The 18,321-nt window shown below is 42.0% G+C and overlaps 1 protein-coding gene across 6 annotated transcripts in view; it reads right to left on the bottom strand.

The window, feature by feature from the left end:
* LOC110490021 (rho GTPase-activating protein 12) overlaps positions 1-18,321 on the bottom strand; it is a 90,976-nt gene that overhangs the window by 17,824 nt on the left and 54,831 nt on the right. For all 6 annotated transcript variants that reach the window (XM_036944305.1, XM_021563101.2, XM_021563104.2 and 3 more), the window contains exons 3-5: positions 11,138-11,410; positions 7,055-7,198; positions 2,379-2,459 (exon numbers count right to left, since the gene is read on the bottom strand). In XM_036944305.1, coding sequence (XP_036800200.1) covers positions 2,379-2,459; positions 7,055-7,198; positions 11,138-11,410 — 498 coding nt within the window. The remainder of the gene's footprint in view (positions 1-2,378; positions 2,460-7,054; positions 7,199-11,137; positions 11,411-18,321) is intronic.

Raw genomic sequence — 18,321 nt, 5'->3', positions numbered from 1 at the left:
CTTGGGGATGTATCCAGTATCTCTTCTTCATACCTCTCCTCTGATGGCCCAGCGTATCATCAGTCACCCATCAGTAGGATCCCTTTCAGACAGAAGGCGCCCCCCACTGTCTTCTTCCAGGGTTGCTAAAGGATACCGCCACACCCAGCCTATCTACTTGTTTGTCTGCCTGCATCCCTGCGTGTGTCCACTCAGCCCGTCAGTTGGCCAGCCAAATGAACGCTAATGCCTATTCTCTACTCGTCTGATCTCCGCTTAACCAACACGATTACAGGAAAGAAACTAGCCACTAAGTCACTTTCAGGTACATTAGGACACAACCTCTGCTCCATCAATGGACTACAGGTGTCCAGACCAGTTAAAGTGAAAATACAGAGACTGATGACTAGATCACAGAGGAGGAAATAGACTGACGCACCAAGAAGTAGGTAGTGGAGTCATACGAGGCAAAACAAAAATCAAGGAAGAATCTCAATTGCATACTCCTAGCGTCCGCTCTCCTCACCTCTTTCTCAAAACCCATAAAATGAGAAAGCCAGAGGTCCCTCCCCTCTGGCTTTCTCCTCCAATGGGATTTGAGGAGGCAAGGAGAAAGGATGCGAGGAGTATGCAATTTAGATTCTCCCCAATTGGATGATCACTAGTAGAAGTAATTCTGGGACAAATCCTCATTTACACTCGAGTACAATTTTTTCTTAGTCGTGCATTTATGTCAATGATTCAATATACAGTGCCTTGCGAAAGTATTCGGCCCCCTTGAACTTTGCGACCTTTTGCCACATTTCAGGCTTCAAACATAAAGATATAAAACTGTATTTTTTTGTGAAGAATCAACAACAAGTGGGACACAATCATGAAGTGGAACGACATTTATTGGATATTTCAAACTTTTTTAACAAATCAAAAACTGAAAAATTGGGCGTGCAAAATTATTCAGCCCCCTTAAGTTAATACTTTGTAGCGCCACCTATTGCTGCGATTACAGCTGTAAGTCGCTTGGGGTATGTCTCTATCAGTTTTGCACATCGAGAGACTGAAATGTTTTCCCATTCCTCCTTGCAAAACAGCTCGAGCTCAGTGAGGTTGGATTCTCGATTGGATTCAGGTCTGGACTTTGACTTGGCCATTCTAACACCTGGATATGTTTATTTTTGAACCATTCCATTGTAGATTTTGCTTTATGTTTTGGATCATTGTCTTGTTGGAAGACAAATCTCCGTCCCAGTCTCAGGTCTTTTGCAGACTCCATCAGGTTTTCTTCTAGAATGGTCCTGTATTTGGCTCCATCCATCTTCCCATCAATTTTAACCATCTTCCCTGTCCCTGCTGAAGAAAAGCAGGCCCAAACCATGATGCTGCCACCACCATGTTTGACAGTGGAGATGGTGTGTTCAGGGTGATGAGCTGTGTTGCTTTTACGCCAAACATAACGTTTTGCATTGTTGCCAAAAAGTTCAATTTTGGTTTCATCTGACCAGAGCACCTTCTTCCACATGTTTGGTGTGTCTCCCAGGTGGCTTGTGGCAAACTTTAAACGACACTTTTTATGGATATCTTTAAGAAATGTCTTTCTTCTTGCCACTCTTCCATAAAGGCCAGATTTGTGCAATATACAACTGATTGTTGTCCTATGGACAGAGTCTCCCACCTCAGCTGTAGATCTCTGCAGTTCATCCAGAGTGATCATGGGCCTCTTGGCTGCATCTCTGATCAGTCTTCTCCTTGTATGACCTGAAAGTTTAGAGGGACGGCCAGGTCTTGGTAGATTTGCAGTGGTCTGATACTCCTTCCATTTCAATATTATCGCTTGCACAGTGCTCCTTGGGATGTTTAAAGCTTGGGAAATCTTTTTGTATTCAAATCCGGCTTTAAACTTCTTCACAACAGTATCTCGGACCTGCCTGGTGTGTTCCTTGTTCTTCATGATGCTCTCTGCGCTTTTAACGGGCCTCTGAGACTATCACAGTGCAGGTGCATTTATACGGAGACTTGATTACACACAGGTGGATTGTATTTATCATCATTAGTCATTTAGGTCAACATTGGATCATTCAGAGATCCTCACTGAACTTCTGGAGAGAGTTTGCTGCACTGAAAGTAAAGGGGCTGAATAATTTTGCACGCCCAATTTTTCAGTTTTTGATTTGTTAAAAAAGTTTGAAATATCCAATAAATGTCGTTCCACTTCATGATTGTGTCCCACTTGTTGTTGATTCTTCACAAAAAAATACAGTTTTATATCTTTATGTTTGAAGCCTGAAATGTGGCAAAAGGTCGCAAAGTTCAAGGGGGCCGAATACTTTTGCAAGGCACTGTATGTGGAAGTTAGGAATTTGCCCATACAAATAAATTAAAGACATTAAAATCTGTTGACTTACTTTGGGTAGTTCCCATTCAGACCTGGAGCCGTCTGAGCTGTAGTAGTACGGCCTCCCCTGCTCGTCCACGTGCTTTATCCACTACAAACAAACTCGAATGAGCACTGAACACAGTTTCATAATTCATGTGGACAATAATACACCGTAAAAATACAGAGCAATGGGTTATCGATGATGACCGGAAAACGGATTGTAGATGGTAGAAAGTTTCAAATAAAGAAGTAAAGAAATGTTCTCTCGATCAAGTAAGAGAAATCAACAACCCAAAATCCCCACAGTCAGTCCTCCCATTGGTATGTGTGGGATAACGCACAGTATTAAATAGAGCCATGACTACATGGAGCTCTCTGCAACACCAAATAACTCAAGCTAGCAATAAAACCAGTTTTTTTTTTACGATAAAAGAACACCACACAAAGGGGACTGTGAAGAGACACAGCCATAATTTATAGTACCAGTCAAAAGTTTGGACACCTAGTCATTCAAGGGTTTTTCTTTATTTTTTACTATTTTCTACATTGTAGAATAATAGTGAAGGCATCAAAACTATGAAATAACACATATGGAATCATGTAGTAACCAAAAAAGTGTTCAACAAATCAAAATATATTTTTCAAAGTAGCCACCCTTTGCCTTGATGACAGCTTTGCACACTCTTGGAATTCTCTTAACCAGCTTCATGAATGAAGTCTTGAAGGAGTTCCCACATATGCTGAGGACTTGTTGGCTGCTTTTCCTTCACTCTGCGGTCCAACTCATCCCAAACCATCCCAAACCAATTAGGTTGAGGTCGGGTAATTGTGGAGGCCAGGTCATCTGACGCAGCACTCCATCAGTCCCCTTTGTCAAATAGCCTTAAACAGCCTGGAGTTGTGTTATGGGTCATTGTCCTGTTGAAAAACAAATGATAGTCCCACTAAGCCCAAACCAGATGGGATGGCGTATCGCTGCAGAATGCTGTGGTAGCCATAATGGTTAAGTGTGCCTTGAATTCTAAATAAATCACAGACCATGTCACCAGCAAAGCACCCGCACACCACCACACATCCTCCTGCATGCTTCACGGTGGGAACCACACATGCGGAGATCATCCGTTAACCTACTCTGCGTCTCACAAAGACACAGCGGTTGGAATCAAAAATTGTACATTTGGACTCATTAGACCAAAGGACAGATTTCCACTGGTGTAATGTTCATTGCTCGTGTTTCTTGGCCTAAGCAAGTCTCTTCTTATTATTGATGTCCTTTAGTATTGGTTTCTTTGCAGAAATCCGCCACCCCGAGTGGCGCAATGTTCTAAGACACTGCTTCTCAGTGCAAGAGGTGTCACTACAGTCCGTGGTTCGAATCCAAGCTGCATCATATCCTGCCGTGATTGGGAGTCCCATAGGGCGGCGCACAATTGGCCCAGCGTCATCCGGGTTTGGCCGGGGTAGGCCGTCATTGTAAATAAGAATTTGTTCTGAACTGACTTGCCTGGTTAAATAAAAAAAAAATACAAATTTGACTATGAAGACCTGATTCACGCAGTCTCCTCTGAACAGTTGATGTAGAGATGTGTATGTTACTTGAACTGTGTGAAGCATTTATTTGGGCTGCAATCTGAGGTGCAGTTACCTCTAATGAACGTATCTCTGGGTCTTCCTTTCCTGTGGAGGTCCTCACGAGAGCCAGTTTAATCATAGTCCTTGATGGATTTTACGACAGCACTTGAAAATGTTCAAAGTTCTTTCAATTTTCTGGATTGACTGACCTTCATGTCTTAAAGTAATGATGGACTGTCATTCCTTTTTGCTTATTTGAGCTGTTCTTGCCTTAATATGGACTTGGTCTTTTACCAATTAGCGCTATCTTCTGTATACACCCCTTCTTTGTCACAACACAACTGATATTGCTCAAACGTATTAAGAAGGAAAGAAATTCCACAAATTAACAAGGCACATCTGTAAATTGAAATGCATTCCAGGTGTAAAAATGTTTTAAGATAATACACAACGCAGAGGACTAGAGGACAATAGGGAATTAACAATCAATATAAATTGTGGTTTTCAGTTCAACATCTGGTTAGAATCTGTGTAGGAGTTTCAGTCCTTGACTCATAGCTACGTGTGGCAAGATCTCATTGTTCTGAATCGTCTATCCATTGAGCCTGAAACAGGATACTTGTTATTAGGCCATTGGCACAATTTTACTGCAAGGAATTGTAATTGGTCAACCACAGGCTAGGTTGGAGGGTTATAAATTACATCTTGTCATTTTGTTCTGTGGGGAATCACTGAGGACAGGGAAGAATGAACATCTACGTTCCAGCATAACATCTATGATTTGTTCTCTTTGAATAAACCTATTTTTCTCCCCCTGATTTGCTTTGGGGTCTGTGTTATTGAAGAAAAACATCAACTGCTAACACAGGTGACTACGTCATGAAGCTGGTTGAGAGAATGACAAGAGTGTGCAAAGCTGTCATTAAGGCAAAGGGTGGCTACTTTGAATAATCTCAAATATAACATACAGTTGAAGTCGGAAGTTTACATATACTTAGGTTGGAGTCATTAAAACTCGTCTTTCAACCACTCCACAAATTTCTTGTTAACAAACTATCGTTTTGGCAAGGCGGTTGGGACATCTACTTTGTGCAAGTCATTTTTCCAACAATTGTTTACAGACAGATTATTTCACTTATAATACACTAACAAAATTCCAGTGGCTTAGATGTTTACATACACTAACTTGACTGTGCCTTTAAACAGTTTGAAAAATTCCAGAAAATAATGGCATAGCTTTAGAAGCTTCTGATAGGCTAATTTATATAATTTGAGTCAATTGGAGGTGTACCTGTAGATGTATTTCAGGGCCTACCTTCCAACTCAGTGCCTCTTTGCTTGACATCATGGGAAAATCAAAAGAAATCAGCCAAGACCTCAAAAAACAATATGTAGACCTCCACAAGTCTGGTTCATCCTTGGGAGCAATTTCCAAACGCCTGAAGGCACCACGTTCATCTGTACAAAATATAGTACGCAAGTATAAACACCATGGGACCACGTAGCCGTCATACTGCTCAGGAAGGAGACGCGTTCTGTCTCCTAGAGATAAATGTACTTTGGTGCGAAAAGTGCAAATCAATCCAAGAACAAAAGCAAAGGACCTTGTGAAGATGCTGGAGGAAACAGGTACAACAGTATCTATATCCACAGTAAAACAAGTCCAATATTGACATAACCTGAAAGGCCGCTCAGCAAGGAAGAAGCCACTGCTCCAAAACCACCATAAAAAAGCCAGACTCCGGTTTGCAACTGTACATGGGGACAAAGATCGTACTTTTTGGACAAATGTCCTCTGGTCTGATGAAACAATAATAGAACTGTTTGGCCATAATGACCATTGTTATGTTTGGAGGAAAAAGGGGGAGGCTTGCAAGCCGATGAACACCATCCCAACCGTGAAGCACGGGGGTGGCAGCATCATGAGGGATGGCATCATGAGGGATGAAAATGATGTGGATATATTGAAGCAACATCTCAAGACATCAGTCAGGAAGTTAAAGCTTGGTCGCAAATGGGTCTTCCAAATGGACAATGACCCCAAGCATATTTCCAAAGTTGTGGCAAAATGTCTTAATAAGGACAACAAAGTCAATGTATTGGAGTGGCCATCACAAAGTCCTGACCTCAATCCTATAGAACATTTGTGAGCAGAACTGAAAAAGTGTGTGCGAGCAAAGAGGCCTACAAACCTGACTCAGTTACACCAGCTCTGTCACGAGGAATGGGCCAAAATTGACCCAACTTATTGTGGGAAGCTTGTGGAAGGCTAACCAAAACGTTTGACCCAAGTTAAACAATTTAAAGGCAATGCTACCAAATACTAATTGAGTGTATGTAAACGTCTGACCCACTGGGAATGTGATGAAAGAAATAAAAGCTGAAATAATATATTTTTTTATTTTACCTTTATTTAACTAGGCAAGTCAGTTAAGAACAAATTCTTATTTTCAATGACGGCCTAGGAACAGTGGGTTAACTGCCTTGTTAAGGGGCAGAACGAGAGAAATCACTCTACTATTATTCTGACATTTCACATTCTGAAAATGAATTGGTGATCGTAACTAACCTAAAACAGGGAATTTTTAAATTGTCAGGAAAGGTGAAAAACGGAGTTTAAATGTATTTGGCTAAGGTGTATGTAAACTTCCGACTTCAACTGTATCTTTTGATTTGTTTAACACTTGTTTGGTTACTACATTATTCCATTTGTGTTATTTCACAGTTTTGATGTCTTCACTATTATTCTACAATGTATAAAAATTAAGAAAAACTCTGGAATGAGTAGGTGTGTCCAAACGTTTGACTGGTACTGTATATATTGTATTGTAATTTGCACTGTACTATGTATTAGACTTAGATTTTGTGTGTATGTACTGATATGTGGACTGTGTGTGGTGTTTTAAATGTATGCATTTCAGTCCTTGACTAATAATGTCCTTTACTGTGTATTATGTCATGTTTCATGTAGACCTCAGGAAGAGTAGCTGATGCTTTTGCAGCGGCTAATGGGGATCCTTATAAATACCAAATACCCTCCCCCATTAACCCATGATAACAACCTTAGCCCTGGAAGGAGTGACAGAGAAATGGAGAGAGTGAAACCAACGGAGGAGAGGAGAGCCCCAGTACCTTCTCATGAGTATGTTCACAGACATAGAGGGTGTGTCCGTGTACATCCAGTTCCTCTGACCAGCCTCTAGGGGGAGATCCATACTGACTGTCTGACTGACTGGAGTATGTGCTGCTGTGACAGTTCTCCTCGGAAGACAGGGGCTGCATGGGGGGGTGAGAAAGAGAGACCATTGTGATTTTGGGAGAACAGAGAGATTTTTTCAGAGTCATATGTAGATCGATTGATTGATTGATTGATTGAAAGGGGGATACCTAGTCAGTTGTCCAACTGGATGTATTCAACTGAAATGTGTCTTCCGCATTTAACCCAACCCCTCTGAATCAGAGTGGTGTGGGGGGCTGCCTTAATTGACATCCACGTCTTCGGCGCACGGGGAACAGTGGGTTAACTGCCTTACTCAGGGGCAGAATGACATATTTTTACCTTGTCAGCTCTGGGATTCAATTCAGCAACCTTCCGGTTACTGGCCCGACGCTCAATTGCTCATTTTGCCTTTAGAATAGTAAGTAGTGAATGATCAATGATGCAGCTGTAGAGTGGGCAAGTATCTATAATAACAACCTTAATTAAAAAAGGAAAATGCCCAACCACCACAAAAAATGCAACAGCTCCCAGGAAAAGGAGACATTGGTCAACTATGGATATTTGTGTTTATTTCCCAGCATTTCATGTGGCAAGTTGGAAACAAAGTACTCAATCTGATAGTTCCTCCCTGGTTGAAATACATAACCACCTCATGGGGGCAGTGTTGTAGCACTAACGCTACATGAAATCCAAACTAAGAACACTCTTACGGACTTCGGTCTCATTTTACTACCTTACCAGGAAATATTTCCACTCATCAAAATAACACCAACTTGCTTCCCTGCCCTCAGTTACCACAACACAACTTTTACAGTTATGTGGTAATCGACTATTCCTCTATATGCCTCTAGAAATACAGTACTTAATGCTTCCCATGGTAATATAGATGTAAACTACTGCCATGCAGAGTAGATACAGGATGCGTTTCAAATGGCATCCTATTCCCTATTTAGTGCACTACTTTTTAAAACGGCCCTGGTCAAAAGTCGTGCTCTAAATAAGGAATAGGGTGCCATTTGGGACGTACACCCTCTTTGCTTCAGTCAGCCGTGGCATTACATCTGATGAATCATAAATATTTGGTCTAACTGGTACTTAAATATAGTACTGCTACAGCCTGAAACCTACTTCAGTCCTGGTTTCATTTAACACAGTCACACTCTCACCTGTTACAGAAACACAGGGAGAGAGATGGAATAGGATCTGGACTAACACTGGGCCAGACCAGACCGGTCACCAGACCACTACCTTGACCCTCAACACCTGAACCTGGGACCCACAGCCACCTTTCAGAGCAGTTGGTTGATTTCAATATTGAATTTTAAAAGCCTGTTATGAAATGAAGTGCACTCTAATATAGACCATATGGAAAATTCAGTAAATCAGAATTTGTGTATGAATAAAGGCTTGCTAAAGTGCCAAAATTCAGCATTTTGACATGTCCCTCTGTCAACCTTTTGTAAATTCTAGGGAGATATCAACCCACTTAATCCAAATTTCTCCAAGTTTCACCATTATTGTAAAAGCCTAGTCATTTTGCTGCTTTGACCCTGTTATGCAAACAACTTACCCCTTTAAAATAATGGACCATTAAACCAAGTTAAATTATTCACAGCAGGTGACATTGTTTGGGTCTTCTGAACAGCATGGTGGAAAAGGAAGTAAGTCTTCTCTCTTTTTTTGGCCTTCCGTACAGTGCCTTCAGAAAGTATTTACACCCCTTGACTTTTGCCACATTTTGGTGAGTTACAGCCTGAAATGAAGATTGAGATTTTGTGACACTGGCCTACACACAATACCCCATAATGTCAAAGTGGAATCATGTTTTTAGAAATGTTTTTTTGAAATTAATTTAAAATGAAAAGTTGAAATGTCTTGAGTCAATTTGTATTTAACCCCTTTTTTTATGGCAAACTTAAATAAGTTCAGGAGTCAAGATTTGATTTAAAAGTCACATAATAAGTTGCATGGACTCACTATGTGTGCAATTATAGTGTTTAAAATTATTTTTGAATGACTACCTCATCTCTGTACCCCACAGATACAATTATCTGTAAGGTCCCTCAGTTGAGCAGTGAATTTCAAACACAGATTCAAAACACAAAGACCAGGGAGGTTTTCCAATGCCTTGCAAAGAAGGGCACCTATTGGTAGAAGGTACAAAAAAAATAAGCAGATATTGAATATCCCTTTGAGCATGGTGAAGTTATTAATTACACTTGGTGTATCAATACACCCATTCACTACAAAGATACAGGCGTCCTTCCTAACTCAGTTGCTGGAGAGGAAGGAAACCGCTCAGGGATTTCACCATGAGGCCAATGGTGACTTTAAAACAGTTACAGAGTTTAATGACTGTGATAGGAGAAAACTGATGATGGATCAACATAGTAGTTACTCTACAATACTTACCTAAATTAAAGTGTAAAAAAGGAAGCCTTTACAGAATAAATATTCCAAAACGGCAAAAAAGTACATCTGCAAAAAATGTGGCAAAGATATTAACTTTATGTCTTGAACACATAGCGTTATGTTAGGGGGAAATCCAAGAAAACAAATCACTGAGAACCACTTTTCATATTTTCAATTGTGATGGTGGCTGCATCATGTTAAGTGTATGCTTGTCATTGGCAAGGACAAGGGAATTTTTCTTAGGATAAAATGAAACAATAGAGCTGAGCACAGGCAAAATCCTAGAGGAAAATCTGGTTCAGTCTGCTTTCCACCAGACACTAGGAGACAAATTCACCTTTCAGCAGGACTATGACCTAAAAGACAAGGCCAAATATACACTGGAGTGGCTTACCAAGATGACATTGAATGTTCCGGAGTGGCTTAGTTACAGTTTTGACTTAAATCTGCCTACAAAATCTGTTAGCAAGACCTGAAAATGGCTGTCTGGGAATGATCAACAACCAACTTGAAAGAGCTTAAAGAACTTTAAAAATAATAATGTGCAAATATTGTACAATTCGGTTGTGCAAAGCTCTTAGAGACATACCCGGAAAGACTCACAGCTGTAATCGATGCCAAAGGTGATTCTAACATGTATTGACTCAGCGGGTTAAATACTTATGTAATAAAGATGTTTTTTCTTCTTCATTTTTTATTTTAAATTGTATTTTTTACTAATGTTTAGATTTTTATTGTGTAGATCATTGACATTTTTTTTTACAATTAAATCCCACTGCGTAACAACAAAATGTGGAACAAGTCACTTTCTGGCACTGTAGGCACTGTATTTATAATTGTTTAACCATCTTTGACTGATGTGGATGAGCTCAACATGTCAACCCTGTTTGTTCAATTAATGTTATGAACATTTTTATTTGACACAACTTTCATTATGTGTGGGACATATGTATAATCCTTAATTTCATGAACACCAGCTGATGACATGCGCTTCACCACATGAGGAGTAATGTTCGATCGTCACCTAAAACCTCAACTCTGTTAGCATCAACCCTGTTCGTAACTTTATCAGTTTGATATTAAACTGTATGAGTTTACTGAACAAGGGATACTTGATCAATGAGAAAATGTTGGATTTCTCATGCTTTTAAATAATAATTAGGTTACATACAGTAAGTGTCCGTAACAGGGTTGACAGACAGTGTGGTACAAGTGCAGATAAAATGCTCTTAGTTCAAAATACTTTATTGCCTGAGATGGGAAAAGGTGTTTTTCCGTAGGCTAAACATATCCTCCATGCAATTGAATGTTATTTTAATATCTTAAAAGTTTGCATGTACAAAAGGCACCCATTGCGTGGAACGACCCAGATGTTGACACAATAGGATACAGATAGATTAGGTAGACTGTAAATCAGTGGCAGGGGTCAACATGCTGGGTTAAACTTCCTCAGTTGGATCCAAACCAAACTATTTCCCCCTCTTTACTTACAGCTCAGCTTCTGCTCTGACTGCATCTACAACATGCCAGTCAATGGAATACGGATCTGTTTTGTTGGGGTGCACAGGGAGTGTGTTACCTACCTCCATCTCTCCCATGCCATGGGGGTCTCCCCGACTACTACTGGTACTGCCACTAGCATCCCGTGCACGGGGCGGTTTCCACGTGCGCTCCCCGGTGGCTCTGTTATAGTAGAAGTGTCTACCGGTGAGGTCCTTGTGGGTCTCCCAGTCCCCAAGGATGTGCAGTGGGGTGCTGGAGGGGAGGGTGGGCAGGCTGGACTGGGAGATCTTCAGCTCCTGGAGGTTGGTGTAGATAGGGGACTCGGGCCGGCCTTGCCCTATCGGAGACGTCGTCTGTAGAGGGGGGAGAGAGAGAGGGGAGAGGTTAGTCTCTTGTGAAATACTAACAGAGTAGCATGGCCAGCATGCACTGACCAGAGAGGTTACATTTATGGGGAATTATGGAGGTACATTACAGAGCAGAGAAAGAGAAAGAGAGGGCAGTTTTAGATGAGGGATACAGAATAAATAGAGAGAAGGAGAGGTTAACCCTGAGATAACTACGGAGTACAGAAAGAGGAAGGAGGGGAGAGGGTAGATTCAGAGCACAGACACAGTGATGTAGTCTGCACGGCAAAGCAGGAATGAGAAGGAGGATGGGTAGCTTTGGCAATCAGACACATGTGGTAAGGATGGACGTTGCAACATGCTGTATCCATCTGTTTCTAGCCCAGTGTCAAAACGAAATATGCTGCATGGTATCCTATATACTTCAACTGTTGTCAAGCTAACCTTTTTCTGAGGCCGGTCAAATACGTTATTTTGTGGCAAAATCCATACAAACACTGTGCAGCAACATTACTTTTTCATCACATTCGAAATAAAAACATTAGAATAAGATTCAATATTTAGCATTATTGGACATTGATTGCCCATAACTGGGTTAAATACAATGCTCACATTAGGAGAGAATGATTTATAGAAGAGAAGGCAGAGGATAATGATCATAGGAACTGGAAATGAAGGGGTGTTGAAAAGAGGAAGCGTTTAGACAGATAGGAAATCCTCCTAGTGCTCTGGGTCGTATCACTCAAGTAGCCAAGAGTCTGCAGTGATATCAACTGTCAATCTCTAAACCAAAGTACCCACTGATAACGGAGTGGAGACAAACAAACCTCTCAGCCAGCAAGTTCTACAAAAAGTTCTAACCTGGAATTTAGAAAGTTTAAACAATAACGAAACAAGGGGATTCCAGGCTACAAAACTCTAAAAACTACATCAGACTGTAAAAATTGGACACACAAATGATAGTTGATGATATTGTCAAGACAAGAAACAAAAAGACAGCATGTTGCATAACAGTGCTGGGTGACCCTGTATTTTGAAATAAACATGCAGAAAGCAAAATCTACAAAACGTGCAGAAAGCAAAATGCCTGTGTATTTAGTGTGAGTGGTTAAACAGAGTTGGTTTTGTAAACAGTTTAAGATGCCACTCTGTCTGGCCCATACATCAAACACAGTCAGCGAGTTTTGGTTTCCATGACTATGGAGAATCCAAATGTACCACTGCAGAATCATATTTTGATTTTGGAGTTCGATCGTTGAGGTGGAGGTACAGTAGTGGTAGCCAGACTGTTGTCTCTGTTTTGGGCCCAGGGTCAAACTAACATTGTGTAAAGTGGTATTCACAGAAGTCGTCGCTAGACCTCGGCAGAAAACCACCTGAAAACTTGAGCTGTATGTACTGTACAATGGAACCAATAGAATAATCCCAAAAGTGCAAACTCCAAGTTAAATCAAGTACACCTCAAATACATACAATAGACCCACTATCACAGCTTATTGTGAAATAGACACTAATTATGTATTCAAAATAAATTTGTGACAGGCACACGGGAAAGTATTACATGATTTTCATCACAACGCATTTCATGTTTATTACACAATTTTCTTTCTTCATAACACATTCGTGAGTGGGAAAGCTGCCGTTACTGTCAACATCTCTCGCCAACGTACAATCATTGGACATTAAATTAGAAGAGGTACGATGACGAATATCTTACCAACAGGACATCAAAAACTGTCACATCTTATGTTTCACGGAATCGTGGCTGAATGATGACATGGATATTCAGCTAGCAGGATATACGCTGCAACGGCAAGATAGAACAGCACACTCTGGTAAGACGGAGGGTGGTGGTCTGTGTATATTTGTAAACAACAGCTGGTGCACAAAATCTAAGGAAGTCTCTAGATTTTGCTCACCTGAAGTAGAGTATCTTATGATAAACTGTAGACCACACTATTTGCCAAGAGAGTTATCATCTATACTTTACGTGGCTGTTTATTTACCACCACAGACAGAAGCTGGCACTAAGACCGCACTCAGTCAGCTGTATAAGGAAATAAGCAAACAGGAAACCGCTCACCGAGAGGCGGCGCTCCTAGTGGCCGGAGACTTTAATGCAGGGAAACTTAAATCAGTTCTACATGTTTTATGTGCTACCAGAGGGGGGGAAATTCTAGATCACCTGTACCCACACACAGAGACGCGTACAAAGCTCTCCCTTGCCCTCCATTTGGCAAACCTGACCACAATTCTATCCTCCTGATTCCTGCTTACAAGCAAAAACGAAAGCAGGAAGCACCAGTGACTCGATCTATAAAAAAGTGGTCAGATGAAGCAGAGGCTAAACTACAGGACAGTTTTGCTATCACAGACGGACATGTTCTGGGATTCTTCCGATTGCATTGAGGAGTACACCACATCAGTCACTGGCTTTATCAATAAGTGCATCGAGGAAGTCGGTACGTACATACCCCAACCAGAAGCCATGGATTACAGGCAACAATCGCTAAAGGGTAGAGCTGCCGCTTTCAAGGTGTGGGATTTTTTTTTTTTAAGAAATCCTGCGATGCCCTCCGACGAACCATCAAACAGGCAAAGCGCCAATACAGGGCTAAGACTGAATCGTACTACACCGGCTCCGACGCTCATCTTACGTGGCAGAGCTTGCAAACTATTACAGACTACAAAGGGAAGCACAGCCACGAGCTGCACAGTGACACGAGCCTACCAGACGAGCTAAATCACTTCTATGTTCGCTTCGAGGCAAGCAACACTGAGGCATGCATGAGAGCATCAGCTTTTCCGGACGACTGTGTGATCACACTCTCCGCAGCCGACATGAGTAAGACCTTTAAACAGGTCAATATTCACAAGGCTGCGGGGCCAGACAGATTACCAGGACGTGTGCTCCAGGCATGTGCTGACCAACTGGCAGGTGTTTTCACTGACATTTTCAACACGCCATGAAGTGCTTTGAAAGGCTGGTAATGGCTCACAACACCATTATCCCAGAAACCCTAGACCCACTCCAATTTGCATACCTCCCAAACAGATCCACAGATGACGCAATCTATTGCACTCCACACTGCCCTTTCCCACCTGGACAAAAGGGACACCTACATGAGAATACTATTCATTGGCTGCAGCTCAGCGTTCAACACCATAGTACCCCCAAAGCTCATCACTTAGCTAAGGATCCTGGGACTAAACACCTCCCTTTGCAACTGGATCCTGGACTTCCTGACGGGCCGCCCCAGCTGGTGAGGTTAGGTAGCAACACATCTGCCACGCTGATCCTCAACACTGGAGCCACTCAGGGGTGCGTGCTCAGTCCCCTCCTGTACTCCCTGTTCCCCCATGACTGCATGGCCAGGCACAACCACAACACCATCATTAAGTTTGCAGACGACACAACAATGAAGAGACAGCCTGTAGGGAGGAGGTCAGAGACCTGGCCAGGTGGTGCCAGATTAACACCTATCCCTCAACGTAACCAAGACTAAGAAATATGATTGTGGACTACAGGAAGAGGACCGAGCACACCCCATTCTCATCAACGGGGCTGTAGTGGAGCAGGTTGAGAGCTTCAAGTTCCTTGGTCTCTACAACACCAACAAACTAGAATGGTCCAAACACACCAAGACAGTCGCGAAGATGGCACAACAAAGCCTATTCCCCCTCAGGAAACGAAAAGATTTGGCATGGGTCCTCAGATGCTCAAAAGGTTCTACAGCTGCAACATCGAGAGCATCCTGACTGGTTGCATCACTGCCTGGTACGACAACTGCTCGGCCTCCAACCGCAAGGCGTTATAGATGGTAGTGTGTACGACCCAGTACATCACTGGGGCTAAGCTGCCTGCCATCCAGGACCTCTATACCAGGCAGTGTTCGAGGAAGTCCCTAAAAATTGTCAAAGACCCCAGTCACCCCAGTCATAGACTGTTCTCTCTACTACCGCATGGCAAGAGGTACCGGAGCATGAAGTCTAGGACCAAAAGGCTTCTCAACAGCTTTTACCTCCAAGCCATAAGACTCCTGAACAGGTAATCAAGTTGCTACCCAGACTATTTTCATTGTCCCCCACCCCAACCCCTCTTTTACGCTGCTGCTACTCTCTGTTTATCATATATGCATATTCACTTTAACTATACATTCATGTACATACTACCTCATTTAGCCCGACTAACTGGTGCCCCCGCACATTGGCTTCCTGGACTATCTGCATTGTGTACCGCCACCCACCACCCGCCAACCCCTCTTTTACACTACTGCTAGTCTCTGTTTATCATATATGCAGTCACTTTAACCATACCTACATGTACATACTACCTCAACTAGCCTGACTAACCGGTGCCTGTTTATAGCCTCGCTAATGTATATAGCCTCGCAACTGTTATTTTTCACTGTTCACTTATTTCTTTACTATTGTTCAACTAATACCTATTTTTTACTTAAACATTGCACTGTTGGTTAGGGCCGGTAAGTAAGCACTGTTGTATTCGGCGAACGTGACAAATAAACTTCAATTTGATTTAAATTCCAAGTTGTCGTGGCTAATGTTAGCTATGCTAGCTAGATGGCTAACCATTAGCTATGCTAGAGGTTAAGGTTAGGGGTTAAGATTAGGGCTAGTTAACATGCTAGCTAAGTATTTAAAGGGTTAGGAGTTAGGTTAAATGGTTTAGATTGGGGTTAGGGTAAGAGTTACTTAACATGCTAAGTAGTTGAAAAGTAGCTCAAAAGTAGTAAGTAGTTGGAAAGTAGCTAATTAGCAAAAATGATAAAGCTATCCATGATGAGATTCAAACACATTCACATTATACACCCACCTATCCTCCCCAACCAACCTCCCTTCCTCCCTCCAATCGTTTCTGTCTTAAGTAACCTACTGTCTTTATCTGTAATTGAAATGCACTGTATACAAAAATCGTGTACTGGTCACGGAAAAAAGTATGTTTTCTTGTGCCGGTCACAAGTTTCCAATAAGCAATTTGTATCTATTTCACAATAATCTGTGATACTGGGTTGAATAGGCCTATGTATTTGTACCCAGGTCTGCACCTGGCCATTGCTGATTTACCATATAGCTCTCAGTGCCATAGGCTGTCTGCCTAGTTCTGTATTGTCTGTGTATGGAAGACAAGACAAGCAGAGCCGGGCAGGTGAGGAATTCTAGAGGAAATGGAACAGAACAGGGGGGGGGGGGGGGGCAGTTTGAGTAAAACACCAGACAGTACAGCCAGACAGACATTCTCTAGCGTGGAAACATATGGGGATTCCTGCTGGGCCTGGAATAACAGTAATATACTCCAAAATAATGATTTAATATCCTGTAGAGCTGTGTTGGAATAGAGTGAAGTTTGCAGTGCGTGTGAGTGTCTGTTTGCGTGTGTGTGTGTGTGTGTGCAGCAGGAAAGGCCCTGTTGTTTATCTATTGTGATCAAGTGTTCTGACTGTGGCTTTGGTAAAAGACATGGGCAGCTGGGAGTGAATACACTGAAGGCGGCTCTTTAGGCAAAATGTCTGCATATGATTCTAGTGAAGTACGGTGAAAATCATTTACAAATCTAAAAATGAATATCTTGTGTGGGGACCTACTATATTTTCTACAGCTGGGTGTCAATCACAGAGCCCTAAGGCTCAGATAATAGTAAGACAACTTTTACATGGAAGCCCAGCTGTCAATGGCCAAACTCAGCAGGGGAACTGAGAATTAGAATGAGAATTAGCGTGGTCTGTTATAAATGATAAGAAGAGCGTATGTAAATCTGACATATTGACATGCTCAAAGGAAAGATTAGACGGTCAAAATGAAGGGCAATACAAACTGTAGTGTTTCCTGAGAAGGCAATTGTTTTAGTGCTCACTGGCATCTATCATATCATTGTGATTTCTATAAGCAGTGTATTGCTCTCCTCCTCAACATTTTGAGTTCATATGATCCAGTCCACATCAGCAGGGAATGACTCCAGAAATGTACTTAACAGTACACACACACACACACTGAGAAGAGGTTTCTTTCTAGTGCCTTAAAGCTTAGCAGTAAACTCAGAAATAGACTGACTACAGTGAGAGCCAAGAGAAACGAGGTGCCCTCATTTGCTAAATGGGATGGACTGTATGAAATAAGAGTTAAATAAAGTTTTGTTTTGACGTTTTTAGCTCATAGAAGGTCCCCTACACAGTGCTGACAAATGCCATTTAAGACAAAGTCAAGAAGTCACTTTACGAAGCAACAGCCTATTTAGTTTACTTATAAACAGGCAAACATTTTCAACATACATTTTAAAGAATGAGCTGAAAGTATATATATCAAGTACAAGTATCACCTACTATGTCACTACTAAGTCAAACTAAAGACCTCCCACATTGTCAGATATCTATATCTGCTTCAGTCCGTCACCTTATATCCCGGGCTGCAGACAAACACCTCATCATCCTCCTCTTCCTCTGTCCTGCTGTAGCCTTTAAACGTACTGAAGCGGCTCATGGTTGATGGATTGCAGCGTTAGATATCCCAAAAAAGTGATCCCCTGGGCTATCCCTTTCTTTTCCTGGACTACTCCTCTCTTCTTATCTGTCGGTCCCTATCCCACTCTTTCTCTATTTCAGTCTCTCTCTATCAGTCTATTCCGAAAGGTAGAGAGAAACTTGAGATACTGGCTATGGGTCAGAGAGCCAGAGGAAATAAGATATCACTCCCTCTGCCATACGAATATACATGATCGCACGCACGCGCGCACACACACACACACACACACACACAACAGGAAGTGGCAGTGAGAGTTCCCTCCCCCAGGGTTTTCTCTGTCACAGACAGCGATTGCGTTTGTGTGTGTCTGTACGTACACACGCATGTGTATGCCTGTGTGTGTGCCTCTGTGTGTGTGTGTGCCTCTGTGTGTGTGTGTC

The sequence above is a fragment of the Oncorhynchus mykiss genome, chromosome 15 (genome assembly GCF_013265735.2).
Source record: "Oncorhynchus mykiss isolate Arlee chromosome 15, USDA_OmykA_1.1, whole genome shotgun sequence".
NCBI classification, from domain to species: domain Eukaryota; kingdom Metazoa; phylum Chordata; class Actinopteri; order Salmoniformes; family Salmonidae; genus Oncorhynchus; species Oncorhynchus mykiss.
This window is presented reverse-complemented; position numbering and strand designations above follow the sequence as displayed.